We start from the raw sequence: 27,985 nt of genomic DNA on the forward strand, positions 1-27,985 counted from the left end.
AAAATATATACAAATAATATGTATATTAAAAAAATGCATTTATTAAAAACAGAAAAATATACAAACTTTTTCAGTGCTTTGGTTCCGATTTTCTACAAGAAAAGCTCTGATAAAACATTCAACTTTTCTCAAATATCTTAATTTTTATTTTTCTGCACAAAATAAGATGAAAAATAAATAAACAAATCAAGAATAAAGAAAATCAATCAATCAGTAATAAATAAATAAATATAATAATAATAATAAAACGGCAAATAATAAAAACTTATGAAACCGCATATAGTTGGTGGGTAGACAAATTATTTTTTTCAGATTAAAATGAACAAAGCATTATTAGAGCCCTGTAGACATGACAAAACACGACTATAGTCACATTTATACTCTTTTTATTTACAACATATTGCGCAACTGCAGGGTCTTGAGACACATGCTAACTCGCAAACTAGAGAGCTAGCGACCTAAACGGTAGCCTTCAAGTTATTTCCTTTAAACTTAAATAGCCAAAAACTTACCACTTCCACACGGATAGGGAGGATAACTATTAACAGTTATTTAACCTTTAACATGAACATTAATCAAATGTAATAATTTTTTCTGGGTACATGATACCATACAGCATCCATAAAGTTTGCTGGATATCTCGACTGGCCACAATAAAAGGCCCATCCAAATGTTCAGTTTTCATGTGAGGTGAGGGGTGGCGGAGGCTGTGGTCTGTGGAATTTGGTTCGCTCCTCTGCAATGGCTGTGAAAGTTTGCTGGATGTCTCGACTGGCCACAATAAAAGGCCACTCCAAAAGTTCAGTTTTCATGTGAGGTGAGGGGTGGGGGTTATTTAACCTTTAACATGAACATTAATCAAACGTAATAATTTTTTCTGGGTACATGATACCATACAGCATCCATATCAAACTTGCGCGGGCCGCGCTAACATTAAACTTTCATATCAAGGCGGGGGCCTCAAACTGGTGTCCTGCGGGCCACATTTGGCCCGCGGGCCGCGTGTTTGAGACCACTGCTGTACATTATCTCTCGAGGTGAAAGAGTACAAAAAGGAACTTTTTACTTGAAAAATAATGACTCCACTATCTTGCAGTTTCATTTTTATTTTATTCATTTGAATTTTAAAATTAAAATCATTGCTTTGCAGCTCAGTTAAACAGCAAATACAATAAAAGCAGTCAGTCTTAAACACTAGAGCGAAAACGAGACAAACGAGTTTAAACATATAGAAATTTATGTACATTTTTCAGTTATACGCATCCTCGGCACACACACGTGACCGTTACAGCATGATGCATTCATGGCCGAGGGCATCGGTTCAATTTCAGGCCAGAAGAAGATCCGGTGTAAAACTAAATCAAAGACTCTTTGGTTTTTGATTCTTTCTCTTGAGCTTCTGATGGACCACAGCAAGTGTTGTGAAGAAGTTACCCATGAATAGAACGCAGAAGCAGAAGCTGCACATTAACACCTGGTAAAAAAAACAAAAAAACAATCAAAGTGGGCACCGCTATGAAAACAGAAGATTGACTGTGTGTCAAATTTGACAAAGTTTTTTTTTATCTAGAAAAATAAACACATAATAATCCAATGGTTAGCTAATTAAACCATGAATATATGAGAGCTAAATCGTTCCCGTTGAATAAAAGCATAGCGATGGGGTGCAAAGTGGCTGACCTGCCATTCTTTGCAGTCTGGGAGTTGAGCCATTCTGAAGAGAGACAGGCCATTGAAGAGCTGCCAGAACTACAAGACAAAACACGAGCTCTTGAGGTTCTGTTTTGTTTTTAGAAGCGAAAGGCAGAGCCGACAGAAAAGAAACATCTTATCTGATCACATGGTACGGTAAATATGCAGAACGCCGACTGACGTGACTCATATGTGGGTAATCGTCCGCGTCACTGTAGTCTAAACCGTGACAAAGCATAATATGTCATGCAGTCTCATTAGGACGTGTGTCAACACTTTACTCACGTGACCGAAAAACAGGAACGGCAAGAGAAATGTCAGCCCTTTCCACATCCATGACTGAAATCCCTCTAAGAATAGAAATCAATTTATTAGTGGTGTACTACTGTAGTACACACTACAACAGTGGTTCTCAAATTGGAGGTACTGGTAGCACTAGTACCGGTACGATTGAACGGTGGTCAAGTGTCCCACATTCCAAAAACATGCATGTTATGCTAATTAGCGACTCCAAATTGGATGTAAATGTAACCCGCCTCTTGCCTGAAGTCAGCTGGGATAGGCTCCAGCATACAACCGCGACACTAATGAGATTAAGCAGTATTCATTTGTATTTGAATTTAAGACCACAACATCATCAATCCCAAAAGAGGGCAACTATTTTTTTTTTTATTATTATTATTTATTATTTTTATTTCCAAATGTTTTCAAATAAGATCACTGGTTAGGGGGCTAATAAAAAAAAAGTTGGAGAACCACTGCACTACATTATAAACATACTGTACTATACATTCAGGGTGGAATTGAACCCGGGTCTCCTAGCTGTGAGGCCTGCGAGCTAACCACTCATCCGCCATGCAGCTCCCGGGTCAACCATTCATTCATTCATTTTCTACCGCTTATCCTCACAATGGTCGCGGGGGTGCTGGAGCCTATCCCAGCTGTCTTCTGGCGAGAGGCGGGGTACACCCTGGACTGGTGGCCAGCCAATCACAGGGCACATATAGACAAACAACCATTCACACTCACATTCATACCTATGGACAATTTGGAGTCGCTAATTAACCTAGCATGTTTTTGGAATGTGGGAGGAAACCGGAGTACCCGGAGAAAACCTGGGAGAACATGCAAACTCCACACAGAGATAGCCGAGGGTGGAATTGAACCCTGGTCTCATAGCTGTGAGGTCTGCGTGCTAACCACTTGACCGCCGTGCCGCCCCGTACTATACACAAGTACACAAATATATTACATTAATTGTAAAAAAAAAAAAAAAAAAGCTCATGCTGTGTTTGTAAACCTTACCCACAGTCAGATCCATGTTGTGTCTTTCTCCGAGTGCTCGGAGTCTGTATAGACATCCACTCTGATAATAACACTGCAGACACTGAACAAAACCTACACATTCACAAAGATGCGCTTAGGTGCCTGCACAACCTGATATGACCAACTTTATCAAGACTTGAGCTTACTTTGATAAAGGGAGTAAGCCAAGAACTGGTTCCTGAATACCTTGTACAGGTTGCCATCTGGCCTTGAGAACAGAAGGAAGAACATTTGAACTTGGAAAAATATAAACGCAACCCGGTTATAGCACCACAGGTGTGCTTTTGACTGGCCACAATAAAAGGCCACTCAAAATGTTCCGTTTTCATGTGAGGTGAGGGGAGAGGGAGGCTGTGGCCTGTGGAATTTGGTTTGCTCCTCTGCAATGACTGTGAAAGTTTGCTGGGTATCTCGACTGGCCACACTAAAAGGCCGCTCCACATTTTTAGTTTTCATGTGAGGTGAGGGGTGGGGGAGGCTGTGGCCTGTGGAATTTGGTTTGCTCCTCTGCAATGAAAGTTTGCAGGGTATCTCAACTGGCCACAATAAAAGGCTACTCCAAATGTTCAGTTTTCATGTGAGGAGTGGGGGAGGCTGTGGCCTGTGGAATTTGGTTCGCTCCACTGCAATGACTGTGAAAGTTTGCTGGGTATCTCGACTGGCCACACTAAAAGGCCGCTCCACATTTTTAGTTTTCATGTGAGGTGAGGGGTGGGGGAGGCTGTGGCCTGTGGAATTTGGTTTGCTCCTCTGCAATGACTGTGAAAGTTTGCTGGGTATCTCGACTGGCCACACTAAAAGGCCGCTCCACATTTTTAGTTTTCATGTGAGGTGAGGGGTGGGGGAGGCTGTGGCCTGTGGAATTTGGTTTGCTCCTCTGCAATGACTGTGAAAGTTTGCAGGGTATCTCAACTGGCCACAATAAAAGGCCCATCCAAATGTTCCGTTTACAAAACACGACTATAGTCACATTTATACTCTTTTTATTTACAACATATTGCGCAACTGCAGGGTCTTGAGACACATGCTAACTCGCAAACTAGAGAGCTAGCGACCTAAACGGTAGCCTTCAAGTTATTTCCTTTAAACTTAAATAGCCAAAAACTTACCACTTCCACACGGATAGGGAGGATAACTATTAACAGTTATTTAACCTTTAACATGAACATTAATCAAATGTAATAATTTTTTCTGGGTACATGATACCATACAGCATCCATAAAGTTTGCTGGATATCTCGACTGGCCACAATAAAAGGCCCATCCAAATGTTCAGTTTTCATGTGAGGTGAGGGGTGGGGGAGGCTGTGGTCTGTGGAATTTGGTTTGCTCCTCTGCAATGGCTGTGAAAGTTTGCTGGATGTCTCGACTGGCCACAATAAAAGGCCACTCCAAAAGTTCAGTTTTCATGTGAGGTGAGGGGAGAGGGAGGCTGTGGCCTGTGGAATTTGGTTTGCTCCTCTGCAATGACTGTGAAAGTTTGCAGGGTATCTCAACTGGCCACAATAAAAGGCTACTCCAAATGTTCAGTTTTCATGTGAGGTGAGGGGTGGGGGAGGCTGTGGCCTGTGGAATTTGGTTCGCTCCACTGCAATGACTGTGAAAGTTTGCTGGGTATCTCGACTGGCCACACTAAAAGGCCGCTCCACATTTTTAGTTTCCATGTGAGGTGAGGGGTGGGGGAGGCTGTGGCCTGTGGAATTTGGTTTGCTCCTCTGCAATGACTGTGAACGTTTGCAGGGTATCTCAACTGGCCACAATAAAAGGCCCATCCAAATGTTCCGTTTTCATGTGAGGTGAGGGGTGGGGGAGGCTGTGGTCTGTGGAATTTGGTTCGATCCTCTGCAATGGCTGTGAAAGTTTGCTGGGTATCTCGACTGGCCACAGTAAAAGGCCGCTCCAAATGTTCAGTTTTCATGTGAGGTGAGTGGTGGGGGAGGCTGTGGTCTGTGGAATTTGGTTCGCTCCACTGCAATGGCTATGAAAGTTTGCTGCATATCTCAACTGACCACAATAAAAGGCCACTCCAAATGTTCAGTTTTCATGTGAGGTGAGGGGTGGGGGAGGCTGTGGTCTGTGGAATTTGGTTCGCTCCTCTGCAATGGCTGTGAAAGTTTGCTGGGTATATCGACTGGCCACAATAAAAGGCCAATCAAAATGTTCAGTTGACATGTGAGGGGTGGGGGAGGCTGTGGCCTGTGGAATTTGGTTCGCTTCTCTGCAATGGCTGTGAAAGTTTGCTGTGTGATAAAACTGTATATTTTGAATTTTGGCCTTTTATTGTGGCCACATCTGTGCAATAACCATACTGTATTTCAAGGTTAATTTATCTATATTTACCCACCATGTCAGCATTACACCAGACAAAAAAGCTGAGACGTAGTGATGGAAAACCCACCAGCCTTTAATTCTGTAACGTAAATAAAACATAAATTAGCTGCCAATCTCAAACATACAATGTGTATGTGTACAACAACTTTGGGCTGACCTGGAGCCATTGGAGATGAGGATGCTTTCCCTGATGGTCAATGTACAGTAATACCACACCAGCAGGAAATTAAGGATCGCATCAAGAAATCTGAATCATGGACAAAACCCTCCATGTTATACAACACATATCCACCTCTTTAAATCAGTTTTTAATGTCTAACTTTTTATACCTGACTACTGTGCCCCGCTTTTACCCATTCAACTATATTTTGAATATTTTGAAAAGTGCTATACAAATAAAATGTATTATTATTATTATTTATTACTTACTGTACATGTACGTGTGTGGATGAACTACATGAATTGGGAAAGAAAGGCACAGCTGCTGGATGCTTACCTGTAGCTCACAAAGAAATAGCATACAAAGGAGAATAGCAGCAGGACAACAGTGAGGTACAGCTTGAACTTCTCATATTCATCTTTGTAAGCAAATCTGGCAAAAAAAAAATAAGATTAAGATTAAGATATGCCTTTATTCGTCCCTCAGTGGGGAAATTTGCATTGCACAGCAGCAAGAGTACACAATCAGTTAAGCAGTACAAAATACACAATATAGAAAAATAAACAATATAAACAACCAAAGTATTATCAAAATCAACAGTTTTACCCAGAGTTATACACAAAGACAATCATTCAAAATCTTCCATTGTGACAAAATTTTTGGGACCTTTATGAATACATCACATGACTTAAACCAGGGGTCTCAAACTCAATTTACTTGGGGGCCACTGGAGCTAGGGCCTGGGCGAGACTGGGCTGCATCAGGTTTTCCCCCAAAAATTTGTATTATTTATTAAAAACAGAAAAATAAATAAACTTTGCTTTGGTTTCGATTTTCTATATAGCGCAACTGCAGGGTCTTGAGACACATGCTAACTCGCAAACTAGAGAGCTAGCGACCTAAACGGTAGCCTTCAAGTTATTTCCTTTCAACTTAAATAGCCAAAAACTTACCACTTCCACACGGATAGGGAGGATAACTATTAACAGTTATTTAACCTTTAACATGAACATTAATCAAACGTAATAATTTTTTCTGGGTACATGATACCATACAGCATCCATATCAAACTTGCGCGGGCCGCACTAACATTAAACTTTCATATCAAGGCGGGGGCCTCAAAATAGTGTCCTGCGGGCCACATTTGGCCCGCGGGCCGCATGTTTGAGACCCCTGACTTAAACTAACCCATAGAAGGTAAACAAAGGAAACCTGCACTTACTTTGATTGTTTGCTGAGAAGAGTGACGTTTACATTTCCGAGAACCAAACTGAGGTACAACCTGAAACACAAAATGTCCTTATTTTTACTCACGTATGTCAATTTAATTAAGACTAAGATATGCAGGTTATTGTCACTTCAGTTGTCACCCATTTTTCTTGGGGAGGAAGGCTTCCATTTCAGACAATGTATTGGGTCGGATTTTTATTTTCTCTTTGATTTGATCTAGGCTCTTTGCGTCTTCTTCGGACAGTCCTTTGCTGCATCTAGGTGATGACGTAAGAACACATGACCAGGATATATGAGACGCATGTCTTGCTTTCAGTGTCTATAGCAATATCTTTTCAGGCATGCATGTGTTTGTGTTGACAATTACTTTTTCACAAGTGATGATATCTCCTTGAGTCTTTCTCGATGATGGGAAATGGCGCGAGAGCAGCTGTTTTGCAGTTTGGAAATTTCATCCAATTTCTGTAGGTACAATCGATGTGTCTCCTGGATGATAGCAAAAAGAATTAGGTCTTAAATACAAGAAAAATGTGCAGTCCATTCATTCATTCATTCATTCATTCATTCATTCATTCATTTTCTACCGCTTTTTCCTCACAAGGGTCGCAGGGGGTGCTGGAGCCTATCCCAGCTGTCTTCGGGCGAGAGGCGGGGTACACCCTGGACTGGTGGCCAGCCAATCACAGGGCACATATAGACAAACAACCATTCACACTCACATTCATACCTATGGACAATTTGGAGTCGCTAATTAACCTAGCATGTTTTTGGAATGTGGGAAGAAACCGGAGTACCCGGAGAAAACCCACGCAAAACTCCACACAGAGATGGCTGAGGGTGGAATTGAACCCTGGTCTCATAGCTGTGAGGTCTGCGTGCTAACCACTCGTCCGCCATGCAGCTTCCAGGTCAACCATTCATTCATTCGTTTTCTACCGCTTATCCTCACGAGGGTCGCGGGGGTGCTGGAGCCTATCCCAGCTGTCTTCGGGCGAGAGGCGGGGTACACCCTGGACTGGTGGCCAGCCAATCACAGGGCACATATAGACAAACAACCATTCACACTCACATTCATTGGAGTTGCCAATTAACCTAGCATGTTTTAGCATGCAAACTCCACTCAAACTCCACATAGATATGGCCGAGGGTGGAATTGAACGCTGGTCTCCTAGCTGTGAGGTCTGTGCACTAACCACTCTTCCACCGTGCAGTCCAACTATACTAAATTTTCTTTTGGAAATTGTCTATAAAAGCAAAACATTAAGTATAATATATGAAGTAACTTCTTCAGCAATCTTCAGTTTGCATCCACTGTATTGAGCGGTTTCTTACCTGAGCGTGCTGATTTTCTTCTTCCAGGCATCCCCACTGCTGCATAACATCTGTTAAACCTTGAGGCATTTTGCGATTCCTTTTTGCGTTTGTAAATAATCCGATTTTTTTGATTTTTTTTTAATGCAAGCAGTAGAAAATGAATGAATGAATGAATGAAATGACTAGCAAAGGTGAGCTGAAGTAATACTCCTTAGGGTGTGTGTGTGTGTGTGTGTATGTGTCATAATAATGGATGTTTATTGCAGAGAACTTTGACTTGGAGAAAAAAATTCAGACTTGGACATTGTTCGAAGTTCTCCGTTTATCACAGTGCTCTGTTATCAAATGAAAAGCTTTGAGTGGAAGGTAAGGCTGACAAAAACTGTACAAGAAATTGTGACCTAATAGTACCTTGCCAGCAGATTTGGAGTATATCATCATGGGTTAAATATTTGCTTAAACACTTAGTATTCTTACTCATATATAATGCCTGACAAATTCCACAAAGTAGCATAAAGGCAGTGATTCTACTGTTTGAGTTAAGAGCTAGTACAATTAAAATGTTGCCAGCCATGTAAATAAAACACAAATAGCTCACATTAACTTTCTTTTGGATGCAACTGAAGAACACTGTTTTAATTTTCAGGGAAAACAAACTTATTCGGTTTGTTTGGGTTCAAATGAAATATGAAAGTAAATGTGACCAAAAGTATATATAAAAATATATATAAAAATTCTATTATATATTTATTATATATATATTATATTATATATATTTATATCTATATAATATTATATATAATATATAATATTCACAAAATATTCGCTCTTTTGTTTTCTTCTGAACTGAAAATATTATATGAATCACTGAAACTGATATTCAAAAACAGAAAAGCACTGAAAACCTTTCATACATTGGAGAACGTTCTAAAACGTTCTATTTTGTTGTTCTTATTTTCAAGCAATATCCCTCGCACATTCCTTTCTTTGTTATTTATTTTTTTATTTATGTTGATATTTTATATCTATATATATATTTTTTTATATCTGACTGCTGTGCCCCGCCCCGCTTTTACTCATGTTTTAATTGTGTATTAACGAATGAATGTTGTATTTTGGTGTGTCTTCTACACTGTTTACTTGCTTTGATTCAACTCCATTCTTCTGTAAAGTGTCTTTGAGTATTTTGAAAAGCGCTATACAAATAAAATGTATTATTATTATTATTATTAAAAATGTATTATTGTTCTGTAGAATTGCACTTTTATGTTCCTGTAATTCTGCTTATACTGTTTTATACTGTTTTGTAATAGAAGATTGTAATAAAATATATATAAAAAAAGAAAAAATACGGTTGCATTCCCAGTCCGATAGAGGGCAGTAGTGCGCTCTTATAGTAGATTATAAGCCACGTTCTGTGCGTATTTATTGACAAGAAGACGACGAAGAAGAAGAGTGAAACAAACAGCTGAGCGGTAGAAGGTTATGCACACAACTGCGAGAATGAAGCCGCACAAACGGTGACAACACACGGTATAACTGCCCGGTTATACACCAACTATAGCCGTTTGGGAGTAAAACCTCAATGTATTGCGAAAAAAGTGGATATTCGGACACGTTCATGACCAAGGTAAGCGTCGGAATTGTCAGTGTGGACGTGAAGTTAGCGTTCGTTAGTCAGCAAATGTAATGGACTCTTAATCGTTATAAACCGGAAATGTATATTTCAAACTCGTTTTTGTGTGTGTTTTTTTTTTACAAGGAAGATGTATGGCGCTGTGTACGTCGTGTCCACGGTGACAGGCTACCTCCTCACCTCAGCTCTGTTGCTAAAATGTCCTACTCTTCTCCATCGGAAGAAGAGAGAGATGTTCCACGGCAGGCACATTTCTCATCGTGGAGGTAAGTGCACTTAACACCGTAGTGTTTAAGTGCACTTTGACAGTCTGGTGACATCCAATGCAAGGTTTCAAATATTATATATATATATATATATATATATATATATATACTGCATTCAATACCTCTCATATTCTGTTGTCTTATCTCAAATCTATATTAATGTGATTTGATGTGCCTAATGTTGTGGACAGTGACTGTTCATACCAACCTTACTTCTTGTTGACGCTGCAGGAGCAGGAGAGAACCTGGAAAACACAATGGCGGCTTTTAAACAGTAAGTTGATGCACGAATCCCACTGGCAGTGAACAAAAAATTTACAGTCGAACAATATGCGTTGGTGCGTGCAGCGCGGTGAATCTCGGCACAGACATGTTGGAACTCGACTGCCACCTGACAAAGGATGGGCAGGTTGTGGTATCGCACGACGAGCATCTGCAGAGAGCGACAGGCATGGATGCGTACATCTGTGACATGCCGTATGCGGTGAGTAGCAGTAATGGTAATGGTTTTATTTCATTTGAACATGCATCAGATTACAATTGAGTGCATCCCATAATCAGTTCCCAGTTCCACATGTCCAAAAGGAGTAGGAAGAAGCAAAGCTTATTAAATCCTACCCCTCCATCTGGTACTTTTACAATCAGTAACTGTTACATTTGTTCACATCCTGCTTTCCATAATACAGTTTACGTTTTGTTTTTTTTTTTAAATAATGTACCAAAGTACGAGGTGATGTCTCAAGGCTTTATAAGCACTGCTCCATCAACCAGTTCCAAAGTCGCAAGGTTATGGGTTCAAATCTCGACTCAAACCCGTTTTCTCAAAAGAACTTTTCCTGACCCCGTTGGTAGACTTCCTGGTATCTGGAGGCTTAAAAGTGAAAGCATAAATTATGCGGTTGCTGCCGAGAGGTCTGCCCCCCCCCTCCCCCCCCACAGCAATCACAAGTGCGTCTCGTTATAAGCCACGACGGTTGCTGACCACTGTGCTAGACTATATATTCAATCATAGCTAACGTTTGTAGCTAAACTTTGCCAAATTGCTATCATTAGCTGACAACAATTAAACATAACTATTGTTACAACAAGCATAGGGAGGCACGGTGGTCGAGTGGTTAGCGTGCTAGGAGACCAGGGTTCAATTCCACCCTCGGCTATCTCTGTGTGGAGTTTGCATGTTCTCCCCGTGCATGCGTGGGTTTTTTCCGGGTACTCCGGTTTCCTCCCACATTCCAAAAACATGCTAGGTTAATTGGCAACTCCAAATTGTCCATAGGTATGAATGTGAGTGTGAATGGTTGTTTGTCTATATGTGCCCTGTGATTGGCTGGCCACCAGTCCAGGGTGTACCCCGCCTCTCGCCTGAAGACAGCTGGGATAGGCTCCAGCACCCCCCGCGAGGAAAAGCAGTAGAAAATGAATGAATGAATGAACATCAAGCATAGTTTACGTTATGTTTAATTGTTGTCATGATAGCAATTTGGCAAAGTTTAGCTACAAACGTTAGCTATCATTGAATGTGTAGTCTAGCACAGTGGTCGGCAACCGTCGTGCCTTTATAACGAGACGCACTTCTGATTGCTGTGAGGCGGGGCAGACGTCTCGGCAGCAACCGCATAATTCATGCTTTCACTTTTAAGTCCCCAGATACCAGGAAGTCTACCAAACGGGGTCAGGAAAAGTTCTTACATATGTTGCCGGTCACTTTTGAGAAAACGGGTTTGAGTCGAGATTTGAACCCATAACCTTGTGGGTAACAGCAGCGATATTAAGTTACCAAATATGGTAACCTGCACCTCCATATTTGACATCATATGTGTGATTAACTTCTGTTTATTCCGTGCAGGAGTTGCCTCCCTACCTCTGCAAACTGGGTGTAACCTTTGAAAGGGGTGAGTATGGCCAAGCTGGTGCTGTCATGCGGATATGAATGATGAAATGACTCTGACTTGATGATATAGAAAAATGATAAGCACTCCTGCAGGGTCTGTTAGATAATTACAATCCTTTTTATATCGTAAGGAACGGCCTTGGGCCGCTTACTGCGTCAACTTGACCCTCTTATCAACCTGTCCTTGTGTGTGCAGAATGTTTCTGCGAGGGGGGAGAGGATAAACGCATCCCTCTGCTGAAGGACGTTTTCGAAGCCTTTCCTGAAACGCCTGTCAACATTGACATCAAGGTCAACGATGACACACTCATCAAGAAGGTGTGTGTGAAGCAGATATTTGTCCTGAACTGGTCTATTGTTGATAGTATTTGTGTGGCAGGTGTCCGAGATTTTAATTTTAATTTTAATTTTAATTTTAATTTTAATTTTAATTTTAATTTTAATTTTAATTTTAATTTTAATTTTAATTTTAATTTTAATTTTAATTTTAATTTTAATTTTAATTTTAATTTTAATTTTAATTTATGGGTTAAATTAATTTTTTTATTTTAATTTTATTTTAATTTTTATCCTAACATAATTTCTGTTTTTTTAATTTTAATTTTAATTTTTGTCACGTACCGAAATACGAGGTGATATGACCATACAGTGACATAATGGGTACCATAGTAATGGTAGTGGTTTTATTTCATTTGAACATGCATCAGATTACAATTGAGTGCATCCCATAATCAGTTCACAGTTCCACATGTCCAAAAGGAGTAGGAAGAAGCAAAGCTTATTAAATCCTACCCCTCCATCTGGTACTTTTACAATCAGTAACTGTTACATTTGTTCACTTCCTGCTTTCCATAATACAGTTTAATTTTTTTTTTTTTTTAAATAATGTACCGAAGTATGAGGTGATGTCTCCATCAACCAGTTCCGACGTCACAAGGTTATGGGTTCAAATCTCGACTCAAAAGTGACCGGCAACATATGTAAGAACTTTTCCTGACTCCATTGGTAGACTTCCTGGTATCTGGGGGCTTAAAAGTGAAAGCATGAATTATGCGGTTGCTGCCGAGAGGTCTGCCCCGCCTCACAGCAGCCACAAGTGCGTCTCGTTATAAGGCACGATGGTTGCCGACCACTGTGCTAGACTATATATTAAATAATAGCTAACGTTTGTAGCTAAACTTTGCCAAATTGCTATCATTAGCTGACAACAATTAAACGTAACTATTGTTACATCAAGCATAGGGCGGCACGGCGGTCGAGTGTAGAGTTTGCATGTTCTCCCCGTGCATGCGTGCGTTTTCTCCGGGTACTCCGGTTTCCTCCCACATTCCAAAAACATGTCCAAACATTCCAAAAATTGTCCATAGGTCTGTTGTTGATAGTATTTGTGTGGCAGGTGTCCGAGATGGTCATCAAATACGACAGGGAGCATCTTACAGTCTGGGGCAACGCTAGCAACCAGATCGTCAGGAAGTGTTACCAAGAGGTATCGGTATTATACGTACATCCCGTTCAGTCCAATATGGAACCGTAAGACCATCTCGTGTGCAATGTTTTGCAGAACCCTCGCATTCCGGTGTTGTTCAGCTTTCCCAGAGTGTTGCAGTTGTTGGGCCTCTTCTACACCGGCCTTCTCCCCTTTGTTCCATTAAAGGAGCAGTTCCTGGAGATCCCGATGCCCAGTATTATTACCAAGTAAGTGTTTTGAGTGGAGCGCGGTGTTGCATAACACACACACGGTCTGGTTGGACATTGGTCATAACCGCCAAAAACATGCATCAGAAGCAGATAGCAATAGTCAACAAATACTTATTGGATCGTAATCGGGTCAAAGGGGAAGCTGTTCTACACGGTGTGGATATCAAATCAAATCAACTTTATTTGTATAGCACTTTTCCTGCAAAGACATGCAACACAAAGCGCTATACAGAATTAAAAACAATTACCACAATTAAAAGGAAAAACAATTACTACCTCCCACCCTCCATACTAGACACACACACACAGTAGGGAGACATGGCATGGCACTGAGGATCGAGGAAACGCCCCCTTTGGGGCCATCCACACTGGGAGGAGCCGCAGGCCGTGCCATCGGGGGACCAGCACCCGGGCCCCCCTGACTCCGACAAACGGGCGGACCCCCACGTCAAATGGAGGAACCCCCAGCCGGCCGGGTTGAAGGGACCCAAGGATGGCACCCACTCAGCAGACCCGACACAGGACCCCCAATGAGGAAATACTGGAGTTAAAAGCTAAAAAGACTAAGAGCATAAAATAGGACTAAAAAGATAAAAACGTAAGAAAAGTTCAAAAATATTAGTTAAAAGCCTGATTAAAAAGATGTGTCTTTAATATTTTTTTAAAAATATCAACAGTCTCCACAGTCCTGAGCGTCTCCGGCAGGCTGTTCCACAGGTGGGGGCCATAGTGGCGAAATGCTGCCTTGCCGTGGGTTTTTGTTCTGGGTTTTGGTATTGTTAAAAGGCCAGTCCCGGAGAACCACAGGGTCCGCGGGGGTGGATATGGTAAAAGCAGAAGGTGCAAGGCCGTCAAGACATTTAAAAACCAGTAAGAGAATCTTAAAAATATAAAGTAATATAAAATATAAAGTATACTGACATGTCCATGAAGTTCACTCGTGCATTTTCTCGTATCTGTTTGGGTTAGCCCAAACTTCCCTACCGCTGTTATTCAACAACACAATCCTAGTCCATCAAGCAAGTTACCAGTAAGCGAGTTCACCGAGCTCACGATCTCATTCCACATCACTGAATCCTTTATCTTTAAGCACCCTGTCACGGCGTCCACGACCAGCCCAACTATGAAAAGAGTGGACTCTACTCCCTTGACTCACTAGTTAAACATTACGTAACAGAATATAATATTATTTAAGTCGCATGCATATTTTGTCCTCCATAATTGGATACAAAAAAAATTATTAGGAAAGCAGGAAGTGAACAAATGTAACAGTTACTGATTGTAAAAGTACCAGATGGAGGGCTAGGATTTAATAAGCTTTGCTTCTTCCTACTCCTTTTGGACATGTGGAACTGTGAACTGATTATGGGATGCACTCAATTGTAATCTGATGCATGTTCAAATGAAATAAAACCATTACCATACATATCATAAAAAGAAAATTCCACACCTTGTGACCCCGGTGTATGTGCATCGTCATGCCACATATTTATGAATGGTCACATCATTGCATAACTGAGAGTATAAATGTTCCATTCAATAATCCCATAATGCCACTTAGACCAAAGGTTATTTGACTTGCAGTGTAAATTGTATAATAAATTAAATAAATGTATTTATGTATCATCTTTTCTCTTGTTACAGGCTATATGATCCACACAGAATAACCAAAAGCCAGCGTTTCATTACCTGGCTCGCAGACAGGTGACTTGCTCATCACTTTTTGTAGCCTTTGCGGCTTATATTGTTTTTTTTTAAGTGCTATATTTGCTATTCCCGCAAATGTTTTTTTGTTGTTTCCTCCAAACAGCTTATTGATGAGGAGAGCTCTCTTTCAGCATCTCACTGCCAGAGGAATACAGGTAAGATACTATCGCTTCATTTTTCCTTTTGCGTACTGTCGTGTGTGTTTGTCATTGCACATGTAACACCTTAGTGTATACCATAGCGCGGGGGTCTCAAACACGTGGCCCGCAGGACGCTAGTTTAGGCCCCCGCCTTGATATGAAAGTTTAATGTTATTGCGGCCCTGCGCAAGTTTGATATGGATGCTGTATGGTATCATGTACCCAGAAAAAATTATTACGTTTGATTAATGTTCATGTTAAAGGTTAAATAACTGTTAATAGTTATCCTCCCTATCCGTGTGGAAGTGGTAAGTTTTTGGCTTTTTAAGTTTAAAGAAAATAACTTCATGTTAAAAAAAAAAGTTAAATAACTGTTAATACTGTTAATTTTAATCTGAAAAAATAATTTGTCTACCCACAAACTATATGTTGTTAAGTTTTTATTATTTTCTGTTTTATTATTATTATTATATTTATTTATTACTGATTGATTTTCTTTATTCTTGATTTGTTTATTTATTTTTCATCTTATTTTGTGTAGAAAAATAAAAAGTAAGATATTTTTATTTTTCTACACAAAATAAGATGAAAAATAAATAAACAAATCAAGAATAAAGAAAATAAAAAGTAAGATATTTGAGAACAGTGGAATGTTTTATCAGAGCTTTTCTTGTAAAAAAATTGGAACCAAAGCAAAGATTTTTCATTTTTCTGTTTTTAATAAAAGCGTTTTTTTTTTTTTTTTTTGAAAACCTGATGCGGCCTAGTCTCACCCAGACCCTAGCTCCAGTGTCCCCCAAGTAAATTGAGTTTGAGACCCCTGCCATAGCGTGTAGTTATACCTCTTTATGTCGGGTTCCAGGTGTACATTTGGGTGCTGAACGATGAAGAAGATTTCCAGAGGGCATTCGCTTTGGGAGCCACAGGAGTTATGACAGACTTTCCAACCAGGCTAAAAGACTTCTTGGATCAGACTGACGTTGCCAAGCCTCGATAACACGCCTACTCCATACACCTCAAGCCCTTTAGAGCACACATTATCACCGTCGTGCTTCAGCATTATAAAATGTATACACTGCTATTAAGTATTTTATTCATTCATCCATTTTGATCACTATTATTCATTCATTTATTTTCTATGCCGCTTAATCCTCGCCAGTGTCGCACGGGTATGCTGGAGCCTATCCCAGCTGACTTTGAGCGAGAGGCGAGGTACACCCTGGACTGGTCACCAGCCAATCACAGGGCACATATAGACAAACAACCATTCACACTCACATTCATACCTACTATGGACAATTTACAGTTACCAAATAACCTTAAAAAAAAGTTGAATTATTTTACTTGAAAGTAACTTGAATTTGTTAGCATAATTTTTTTTTTTTTACTCAAAATGTCTCCAAGAAGTATGCACTGATACAATAGCGGTCTTAAAAAAAGTCTGCCATGACAAAAAATAGTCTAGGTGGGCAGCTTTTTGATTTTAATTGACAAGGCCGGTGTGGGCATTAGCCAATATGCGAGTAAACACACTGGGAAGTTGCGTTGAATTTCTACAAAGACAGTGTTGTAATGCCATCTTTTTCACTTTGCACAAAAAAAGGGTGTTTATAATCTGTTGATTGCAATGAGTGTTGTTATCTGTGGTAGTTTTTTTTTTAATAACACAAGAATGTGTCCTAATGATTGACTTTCTTTATGTGGGGAAAAAAAATAATTTGAGGACTATCAAACATTCTGTAAACAAGAATGTCAGATTAGTGCCAGCGCTTTTTTTTTTCCTCCATGTGCTCTTTGGTTTAGCCAGTGAGTTTAACTTTTATATTGATTAATATTTAATATAGAGTGAGTACCTCCCCCCCAAAACATTGTGTTTTGCAAGAATGTCATAGGATCTACCAGTATTACAGGTCTCACAGTCACTGATCGTTTGTGTTTTGTTTGTATTTCATGTCTTTCTTGCATGCTCGTGTGTAATATTCACTGGTGTCTTTATTTTAAGTCCTCAGGGTGTTCACACTTTCACTTTCTTTTCCACGTTATACAAATGGATATGGGGTTTATTGTAACTGATTTGTGGAAATATTGTGTAAGCGCATCATGCAATAAATGTGATACAATCTATTATATTTATTTGAGTTATTCTTTATTAGTTTTTAGCATAATTCATATATATGATGTTATTAATTCAATATGTAGTGTATGAAACTGGTAAATTAACTCAAAACTTATTTTGTAATACCACATTTGATGGGAGATTTCCAGATATTATAGTGACTCGCCACCAGGTGGCGATAACGAGTTAATATAGAAGTACAGTACAGTAGCTGTGTAATGAAAACAATTGCTCGTAATAGAAGGAAAAATGCTTGTCCTTACGATGAGTTCGACCGTGTATGGTTTTCACCAAAGCCCGATTTATTTGTTTATATGCACTTCCACGATACCTTTTAATAGGATTTATAAATATACTATTTATAATGGGCTGTTGCTCTAGTCTGAGCCAATCGGCTCAGTGTTGCTATGTTGTATCACTTCAATGACTGGCCAATACACATGTCATTTATTTGTCAAGCCACACCCCCTTTGCCAAAGAACAAACAGTCAGGCTGGAAAATGTTTCTCGTCAAAATATACTTGCTGTTGCACCGACGAAGCTTTGACATTGAGACTGAAGTAAGAACAGGAAGTTAACATTTATTCGATCAAGCCTGTAAATAATAATGCCTTTGTATGGGCTTTAAAGCCGTATAATCTCGGTAAATATGCACATATCATAGCCACAACATAATGCTAACCACTATCTCAACACTGTATCAACTTTGATGCATCGTAATACTGTGCGCATGCGCCAAGTTTGTTTTTAATGTACTAATGTATTTATATACACAGCAAACCACACTACAAAAGTCGTCTAATGACCAAACCCAGTACATTATAATAATCAACACCGATATATAATAAACACTATAAAAGGTACAAAAGGAGTAAATACAGTCCAAGAAACACAACCCCTGCTAAAAACGAAGCAATAACGGAAGTACAAGGAAGAGAACCATCTAGCTCCGGCTGACCGTGTCTCTACACTCTTTACCCTCCTCCTCCGTAAACTGTGCTGGGCATCGTTGCGCGTCAAAACATTGCGTCTGTGCACGACTTACCAGGGCCCAAAAGAACAGGAGGCAAGAGACAAGAAAACGAGAGGACATTTGCAGTATACGGAACACCAAGGCAACCTTTAGGATTGGCATTGCTACTACGAAAACGAGGAGGTGCGACATTTTTTTTAGGCTACGCGGAGGTGCCCTTTTCTCCCCCTCAAAGGTACAACTATTTTGTGTGCGTTGTTTTACTTTGCTGCATTTCTATGTGTCAAACACTATTATAATATCAGTGTAAGTTTATAATGAGTGTTATTAATGTTGCCAAAAAGTATTATTTTGTGTCGTGCTTAAAAGGTCGACGTATTTGGGCTGGTGTTTTTTTTTTTTTTTTTTTGGGAGAGGATAGTATGGCAGCCTAGCTCTATAAATAATACATACACTTTATCCTCACATTGTTTATTCTCTCTCCATAAGTGCGTGTCACATGATCCGCGTGAACGCGCGTGGCTGTCGTGAACCCCGATACATGACAACACATACGTAAGTGGTCTAGCCGGGTTATCCTATATAACCCTCTCAACGTCACCACCCGGGTCACTGCAGATGCTCAAACCTGTCAGTGTTGAATGGTGTGTGTGTGTTGTGTGTGTGTGTGTGTGTGTTGTGTGTGCGCGCGCAGGATTGCTGAGCTCAGGCATCCCTGCCATCTGGGTTCCGTGTGGTGGCTGAAGTTCTGGCCCAGATAAGTGTGCCACTGCCTGTGACCTGATTCATACAGTAGGCAACACACACACACTGCCGGCCCTCAGCCTGCCCCCCCCCCCCCCCAAATTCACAATGGCGTGTCTTGGTTGGTGTGTATTGATGACACTTGTGTAGAATCATGTTCACGCTGTAAACATGATGCTTCCTCCGTGTGCGGATATGGTTATTGATTATGGGTAGTTTCATTTCATTGGCATTAAATGCCTCTTACCCATTAGAATTTGGAGTCAACTTTGTTGACAAATTGTGCATGTTGATTAATTGGTTAATCAAGAGTTATTGCGGGCTGCAATAATCCCTATGTGTACTATAATATATCCATCCATATATGTTCTATAATAATAATAATACATTTTATTTGTATAGCGCTTGGTGGCATGGCGGTCGTGTGGTTAGCGCGCAGACCTCCCCATGCATGTGTGGGTTTTCTCCGGGTACTCCGGTTTCCTCCCACATTCCAAAAACATGCTAGGTTAATTAGCGACTCCAAATTGTCCATAGATATGAATGTGAGTGTGAATGGTTGTTTGTCTATATGTGGCCTGTGATTGGCTGGCCACCAGTCCAGGGTGTACCCCGCCTCTTGCCTGAAGACAGCTGGGATAGGCACCAGCACCCCCCGCGCGACCCTCGTGAGGAAAAGCGGTAGAAAATGAATGAATAATACATTTTATTTGTATAGCGCTTGGTGGCATGGAGGTCGTGTGGTTAGCGCGCAGACCTCACAGGCTAGGAGACCAGGGTTCAATTCCACCCTCGGCCATCTCTGTGTGGAGTTTGCATGTTCTCCTTGTGCATGCGTGGGTTTTCTCCGGATACTCCGGTTTCCTCCCACATTCCAAAAACATGCTAGGTTAATTAGCGACTCCAAATTGTCCATAGGTATGAATGTGAGTGTGAATGGTTGTTTGTCTATATGTGCCCTGTGATTGGCTGGCCACCAGTCCAGGGTGTACCCCGCCTCTCGCCCGAAGACAGCTGGGATAGGCTCCAACGACCCCCCGCAACCATCATGAGGAAAAGCGGCAGAAAATGAATGAATAAATAAATGAATAGCGCTTTTCAAAATACTCAAATACACTTTACAGAAAATGGAGTTGAATAAAAACAAGTAAACAGAGTAAAATATATGTTAAAATACAACATGCAACTCTATGGCGGGTGGTGGTAGGCGTATGCTGGAGTCTATCCCAGCTGACTTTGTAAGTGAGGCGGAGTACACCCTGGACTGGTGGCCAGCCAATCACAGGGCACATATAGACAAACAACCATTCACACTCACATTCATACTTATGGACAATTTGGAGTCGCTAATTAACCTAGCATGTTTTTGGAATGTGGGAGGAAACCGGAGTACCCGGAGAAAACCCACACATGCACGGGGAGAATGTGCAAAACTCGTGATTCGAACCCAGGTCTTCCACTTATGTTAATATATATTATTTTTTAATTGAGTTTGTTTTACTGCTGCTAACATGGAATGATGTATAGTAATAAATGATGTATCGTGATAATAAAGCCATTTCAATGGCGAGCAGTCATGTGGTTCCTGGACAGTGGAACACGTTTATGTGGATGCCTCACACTGGCTGACTCACATAGTTTGTTGACATGGTTTTCCTCCATTCATGCATATTTTTTACTCAGATTCTTATGTTTTCTTGTGATATTTTATCCATTTATGTAACAGAGCAGTGGCAATAATTTTGTTATTTTACAAATCATTTCTATTTTGGGTGTTGTGTGCCCCAATAAAGTCCAGTTTCTTATATGCAAGCTGTAATGTTTTATGAATGGCAACAGGTGGTTTGTTCTGTCTGTCACTATGCGTCGCTGGTATAGATAGATAGAACAAAGATGATTTTTTTAATGTAGCAATTTTTTTTAAATGCAATTGTATGATGTTGCAATGACCTCCCATGGCACAAAGTGACACTGGCTGGGAGTCACTGATTTAAGGGATTATGTGCATAAGCATAGTTATAGGAGATGGGACAAGGCAGGGCTCTACATTAAAAACAAACATTACTTGCCCATGGGGAATCCTTAAGGTGAGAACTACTTGCCCGAACTTGCCCCATGTAAAATGAAAAGACTGCCATAATGATATCATCTAATTTTTGTGGCATCACATGAGAATCTCAAATAAAGATTAAATGATTATTATTTCTTGTGGTTGTTTTCCTACATAGATCATGACGTTGCATGGAAATCTGGATTGTCAAGAGACTTCTAGGCACTTTGCCTTGATAAAATACTTGTTTAGGAGGCACTGTTTCATCAGTTTTTGGTGTTTTCCTTTAGAACAGGGGTCTCAAACTCAATTTACTTGGGGGCCACTGGAGGTCCGGTCTGGGTGAGACTGGGCCGCATCAGGTTTTCCAAAAAAAAAAAAATGCAATTAGTAAAAACAAAAATGTTTTAAAAACTTTACTTTGGTTCCAATTTTCTACAAGAAAAGCTCTGATAAAACATTCCACTGTTCTCAAATATCTTACTTTTTATTTTTCTACACAAAATAAGATGAAAAATAAATAAACAAATCAAAAATAAAGAAAATCAATCAATCAGTAATAAATAAATAAATATAATAATAATAATAAAACGGCAAATAATAAAAACTTAAGAAACCACATATAGTTGGTGGGTAGACAAATTATTTTTTTCAGATTAAAATGAACAAAGCATTATTAGAGCCCTGTGGACATGACAAAACACGACTATAGTCACATTCATACTCTTTTTATTTACAACATATTGCGCAACTGCAGGGTCTTGAGACACATGCTAACTCGCAAACTAGAGAGCTAGCGACCTAAACGGTAGCCTTCAAGTTATTTCCTTTCAACTTAAATAGCCAAAAACTCACCACTTCCACACGGATAGGGAGGATAACTATTAACAGTTATTTAACCTTTAACATGAACATTAATCAAACGTAATATTTTTTTCTGGGTACATGATACCATACAGCATCCGTATCAAACTTGCGCGGGCCGCACTAACATTAAACTTTCATATCAAGGCTGGGGCCTCAAACTAGTGTCCTGCGGGCCACATTTGGCCCGCGGGCCGTGTGTTTGAGACCCCTGCTTTAGAAGTTGTTGAAGAATTAGACGATATTGGCAGGGACGCCATGATAGATGTTTTCGTAGTCAAACGATCGCTGATTGGTTGATCGAGAACAAGAACAGGTATTCAAGTGCACTTGCCCGACGGGAATATCACTGATTGGATTTACTTGCTTGAATTTTGTTTTAACTTGCCCCGGGCCATCGGTACATTGTTATTGTCGAGCCCTGCAAGGTATCATTGGCATATGCACTGATAGTGGGTGAGTCACTGCAAAAAGACATAGTCCAAATACCATATATGCTGTGAAAATGGTCATCAAAACAACAAAGCCAGTGGTCTAAGACGAGTTTAGGGTGTGTTATTCGTGCAGTTTTCAACATAGAAGAGAATGTGAATTCTTAATATGCCAGCTCGTGTCTATTTGTGTCCTCTCTTTAAGGAAATATCACCTGAAAAGAGACGAAACATGATGGAAACACATGCAGTATGATTGAGGAGCTTTGCCCCATCAGTGAGATTTGATATGCGCGGTGGCTTAGTGATGTCATGCTGCTGTATACTGGGCTTGGCAACACTGATCGGGGAACCGGCAGTGCTGAATGGGCGTCGTGGGTGCAGTTTGTGTGCAGCATGGAAAGACACACCGCAACTTCTCTCTCTCTCTCGTTCGCTGTCCCTGTCTGACTCGCATCCCTCTCTTTGCGACCGATCGCCGTCACAAACGGCAGCGGCAACAACGGCGGCCGGCATCAGTGGGTTACATAACAAAGGTTTTTTTGTTGGGGATATACAAGGGCCCTTTCGGATGGTGAGACTCGTGGCACGTAGCCCTTTTGTGATGACACTCCGAAATGACCAGAACGGGCAGCTCGGTGACCTCAAACGATGTGCGACAGGACTGATGAATAGACAGTGGCAGCAGAGAAAAAAAAAAAAAAACGATAGAATTGTGCGGCAAGGCCTTTAGGCTGCAGATGAAGAGATGACACAGGCAGGCGGAACCAAAAGAGAAAGTGATCAAATAGACGAGCGCAGATAACACACACTGTGCTTGTGTGTTTGTTAGCGGTGCCACCTTTGATTACATCTTCTGCTGCTTCTGCAATCATTTTGTGGAGTCATCTAATTACTTCTTCCATATCATAATTGATTACAACCATGATAAGTCCATTTCTGCAAAGTTGGATTCCTTATTTATTAATGGGATATTTTCACAAGTAGACCTTCTAAATATATTTGAACATTGTTAGAACCCTCTAGACATGACATAACACCCCTATAGTCACTTTTACACTCGTATTACCCAACATAGACACATTCATTCATTCATTTTCTACCGCTTATCCTCACAAGGGTCGCGGGGGGTGCTGGAGCCTATCCCAACTGTCTTCGAGGCGGGGTACAATCACAGCCAATCACAGAGCACATATAGACAAACAACCATTCACACTCACATTCATACCTATGGACAATTTGGAGTCGCCAATTAACCTAGCATGTTTTTGGAATGTGGGAGGAAACCGGAGTACCCGGAGAAAACCCACACATGCACGGGGAGAACATGCAAACTCCACACAGAGATGGGTGGAATTGAACCCTGGTCTCCTAGCTGTGCGGTCTGCGCGCTGTGTCTATGTTAGCCGTGCCGCCCAACATAGACACAATAAAAGAGAAAATATGACAAAATATACTCATACATGTTAGCAATAGGATAGTTCCTTATTGGTGTTTCTTTTTTTCCCTCTATTTTCTTCTATAGGGGTTTTAAACCTCTTTAGAGCAGCGTGCAAGACAGTATTATCATCGTGTAGTACCTTGATATCATCCTCTAGTACAGGGGTCACCAACCTTTTTGAAACTGAGAGCTACTTCACGGTTACTGAATCATACGAAGGGCTACCAGTTTGATACGCTCTTCTGAAATAACAAATTTGCTCAGTTTGCCTTTAGTTATACATTATTTATAATGATTAGTAATACTCACCTATGTAAAGACACTGATCATGTTAATGATTTCTAACAATGATTATCAAAAATGACAACAAGGTGGGAAACAGATATCAATATTCAACACTTTATCTCTATTAATCACAGTATTTGTTACATTTTCAGATGATCACTTACATCACTACATTTTAGCAAAAAATATCCCATTTGCACAAGCCACTGACATGCCCTGTTAACAAATCATGAACTATGTTGCAACATGTTTCAAAAAGTTAACAATTATGTAATGTTAAACAAAATCAACTTACATATTTTTAAATATGTAATACATTTTTTATTTCACATTTTGAACTAGTGGCCAAGTCTGTGTTATGTTTAACAAAATTATAACTTTTAAATGTCATGAACACACTTTTAAATTGAACACAATTCTTCAATATTTTAATTCAACTTTGCCATGGCACTACCATGTTGTCACTGACTACATCTGGTATCCGTCCTTGGTTAGTGGGAAGACTGGCATTGCATGCTGTTCACCAGTGTGTTGTAATCTGGTGTGTAACTTGACACTGCAACTGTGAGTGAGTCTCTCAGATGTGCATCAGTGAGGCGTGTTCTGTGTTTGTTTTTGATGAAGTTCATGTCAGAAAATGCTGATTCACAGAGATAGGTTGAGCCAAACAGGCTGGCAACCTTCATGGCTGCTGTGCATACTCCACTGTACTTCTCTGTGTCAACAAGGCGCCAAAAGTTTGGTGCAGCCTGGTAGGCTTTGAGATGGAGATCATTTTGCAATGTTATAATTTCAATCTCCACCTGTCCAGCATCCAAGTTGAACGTTGCACTTAACTGCTCAGCAAAGCATGCTGTGTCCCCATTCATGAAAGGGTTGGAAATGAAGAACACACATGGTTCAAGCTGATGAAGGTCACAAAACCTATTCTCAAACTCTTGCCCAAGTCTGTTTATTACTTCAATGTACTTTTCTGCCACTTTTTCAAATGTCTCAGATGCAGAAGCATTGTCTTTCAGCACTGACTGCACAGAGGGAAAGTGCAGAACTTTTTTTCTCTGTAAATCTGCAGAGAATGCATTCATTTTGGCTTTAAATGCATTTAAAGCACTTATCATATCGACAACAGTCTTACCTTTGCCTTGCAGCTGGCAGTTCAGGAGGTTTAGTTTCCCAGTAATGTCCACCAAAAATGCAAGGTCAAGTGTCCACTCTGTGTCCTCTAGCAGTGAGACATCTTCGCCTTTGGACTGCATGAACTCTTTGATTTCACGCAAAAGAGACAAAAAACGATGCAAAACTCGTCCTCTGCTGAGCCATCTGATTTCTGTGTGTAGCAGTAGGTCCCCATATTCTGCTGACATCTCCTCTAATAGTACCTTGAAAATCCTGTGCTGCTTTGCTTTGGAGCGGATGTTGTTTATGATTTTCACAACGAGAGTCATCACGTGCCCAAAGCCGATCACTTTCGCACACAACGCCTGCTGGTGAATGATGCAATGGTAATGCAGAAATTTGGGGAAGTCTGGGTCACGTTTACAGTGAGCGATGAAACCTGTCTGTCGGCCGACCATAGCAGGAGCCCCGTCTGTTGTCACCGCTACCAGCTTTTCCAATGGCACCTTTTTCTGCACGAAAAACTCCTTCACCGTGTTATAAATGTCAACTCCTCTCGTAGTTGTCTTTAAGGGCAGTAGTGTCAGGAGTTCTTCTTTTGTGGAGAAATCATTAAACACCATCCGGATAAAAACCAATAACTGCGCTGTACTGCTGCTGTCCACGGACTCATCGCACTGGAGGCTAAACCACTTGCACTTCGCCAGATCCTGCTCCAACTGATCGACCAAGTTACTGGACATAGCTGATACTCGTCTTGCCATCGTAGATGCCCCCAGTTGGACGTCGGAAAGAGTGGAGATTAGGTCGCTTCCATTTTTCTCGTCTTTAAATACAGTGTTAGCAATTAATAACATCGCTTCTTTGACAACTTCTCCATCTGTAAATGCCTTTTTTTTCTTGATCAGAAAATGTGTAGCTCTAAACGAGGCTTCGGTTGCTTTTTGTGAGTTTTTGGCCGGCCTCGTAAAAAAAGACTGTTGCTTACCCAGAGCGGTCTTTAGCTCACGGGCTTTTTCTGCCCGTAGGGCGCTTGCAGGTGGATATTTATCATGGTAGCTTTTGTGACACGTATTGAAATGTCTCTCCACATTGTGCCGTTTTGCTGTCGCCACGGTCGTCCCGCAAATCAGACACACGCAGGTTTCTTTTACAGTCGTAAAAAAGAACTCCTCTTCCCATTCACTGTGAAAGAGATACGTTTTCTTTTTTTTTTTCTGCCATGTTTTTGGGGTACGAAAGTGCATACAGCGCCCGCTAGCTTACTCTCCACATCCCACAAGCTCTACTTTACTGCCCATAGGTAAATATTGTGCGCGTTAACCTTAAAGTATTTTTAAGATAGTATTTTTTAAATCTATATACATACAAGTGTGATTAAAAAAATAATAGCAACAGAACAAAATTAATTTTTAGACGCAGCTCTCTATGAGATGTGCTATTTTTGGAAACGGCCCGCGGGCGACTCATGTGGTCCTTGCGGGCGACCGGGTGCCCGCGGGCACCGTGTTGGTGACACCTGCTCTAGTACCTTGATATCATTGCGTAGTTCTCTATTTTCTTCCATAGGGTTTTTAAACCTCTTTAAGAGCAGCGTGCAAGGCAGTATTATCATCTTGTAGTACCTTGATATCATTGCGTAGTGCTCTATTTGTCTTCCATAGGGGTTTTAAACCTCTTTAGAGCAGCGTGCAAGACAGTATTATCATTGTGTAGTACCTTGATATCATCCTCTAGTACCTTGATATCATTGCGTAGTTCTCTATTTTCTTCCATAGGGTTTTTAAACCTCTTTAAGAGCAGCGTGCAAGGCAGTATTATCATCTTGTAGTACCTTGATATCATCCTCTAGTACCTTGATATCATTGCGTAGTGCTCTATTTGTCTTCCATAGGGTTTTTAAACCTCTTTAAGAACAGCGTGAAAGGCAGTATTATCATCTTGTAGTACCTTGATATCATCCTCTAGTACCTTGATATCATTGCGTAGTGCTCTATTTTCTTCCATAGGGTTTTTAAACCTCTTTAAGAGCAGCGTGCAAGGCAGTATTATCATCTTGTAGTACCTTGATATCATCCTCTAGTACCTTGATATCATTGCGTAGTGCTCTATTTTTTTCCATGGGGTTTTTAAACCTCTTTAAGAGCAGCGTGCAAGGCAGTATTATCATCTTGTAGTACCTTGATATCGTCCTCTAGTACCTTGATATCATTGCGTAGTGCTCTATTTTCTTCCATAGGGTTTTTAAACCTCTTTAAGAACAGTGTGAAAGGCAGTATTATCATCTTGTAGTACCTTGATATCATCCTCTAGTACCTTGATATCCTTGCGTAGTGCTCTATTTTCTTCCATAGGGTTTTTAAACCTCTTTAAGAGCAGCGTGCAAGGCAGTATTATCATCTTGTAGTACCTTGATATCATCCTCTAATACCTCGATATCATTGCGTAGTGCTCTGTTTTCTTCCATAGGGTTTTTAAACCTCTTTAAGAGCAGCGTGCAAGGCAGTATTATCATCTTGTAGTACCTTGATATCATCCTCTAATACCTCGATATCATTGCGTAGTGCTCTATTTT

At 40.5% G+C, this 27,985-nt stretch overlaps 2 protein-coding genes across 4 annotated transcripts in view; one reads left to right on the plus strand and one right to left on the minus strand.

The window, feature by feature from the left end:
• Nucleotides 1-1,156: 1,156 nt before the first annotated feature.
• LOC131134459 (transmembrane protein 120A-A-like) overlaps nucleotides 1,157-27,985 on the minus strand; it is a 40,338-nt gene continuing 13,509 nt past the window's right edge. Inside the window, exons 1-12 of one of the 3 annotated variants that reach the window (XM_058079775.2) lie at nucleotides 8,071-8,490; nucleotides 7,106-7,224; nucleotides 6,879-6,995; nucleotides 6,731-6,790; nucleotides 5,845-5,940; nucleotides 5,506-5,595; nucleotides 5,362-5,427; nucleotides 3,165-3,226; nucleotides 2,998-3,090; nucleotides 1,978-2,042; nucleotides 1,681-1,749; nucleotides 1,157-1,474 (exon numbers count right to left, since the gene is read on the minus strand). In XM_058079775.2, coding sequence (XP_057935758.2) covers nucleotides 1,361-1,474; nucleotides 1,681-1,749; nucleotides 1,978-2,042; nucleotides 2,998-3,090; nucleotides 3,165-3,226; nucleotides 5,362-5,427; nucleotides 5,506-5,595; nucleotides 5,845-5,940; nucleotides 6,731-6,790; nucleotides 6,879-6,995; nucleotides 7,106-7,224; nucleotides 8,071-8,139 — 1,020 coding nt within the window. In that variant the 5' untranslated portion in view covers nucleotides 8,140-8,490 and the 3' untranslated portion in view covers nucleotides 1,157-1,360. Of the gene's footprint in view, nucleotides 1,475-1,680; nucleotides 1,750-1,977; nucleotides 2,043-2,997; nucleotides 3,091-3,164; nucleotides 3,227-5,361; nucleotides 5,428-5,505; nucleotides 5,596-5,844; nucleotides 5,941-6,730; nucleotides 6,791-6,878; nucleotides 6,996-7,105; nucleotides 7,225-8,070; nucleotides 8,491-27,985 lie in introns of those variants that run through there. The other 2 variants (XM_058079774.2, XM_058079778.2) reach the window with 2 other exon arrangements.
• Nucleotides 9,496-17,514, plus strand: gdpd1 (glycerophosphodiester phosphodiesterase domain containing 1). Its single transcript, XM_058079779.2, has 11 exons — nucleotides 9,496-9,682; nucleotides 9,815-9,954; nucleotides 10,186-10,228; nucleotides 10,303-10,438; nucleotides 11,801-11,846; nucleotides 12,042-12,163; nucleotides 13,242-13,331; nucleotides 13,407-13,540; nucleotides 15,188-15,247; nucleotides 15,354-15,405; nucleotides 16,253-17,514. Exons 2-11 carry the CDS (start codon nucleotides 9,819-9,821, stop codon nucleotides 16,385-16,387), a joined length of 954 nt encoding a protein of 317 aa, XP_057935762.2. The 5' UTR covers nucleotides 9,496-9,682; nucleotides 9,815-9,818; the 3' UTR covers nucleotides 16,388-17,514.

Source organism: Doryrhamphus excisus, linkage group LG8 (assembly GCF_037039965.1).
Source record: "Doryrhamphus excisus strain RoL-2023G ecotype Guam linkage group LG8, RoL_Dexc_Guam_v1.1, whole genome shotgun sequence".
Lineage (NCBI taxonomy): Eukaryota > Metazoa > Chordata > Actinopteri > Syngnathiformes > Syngnathidae > Doryrhamphus > Doryrhamphus excisus.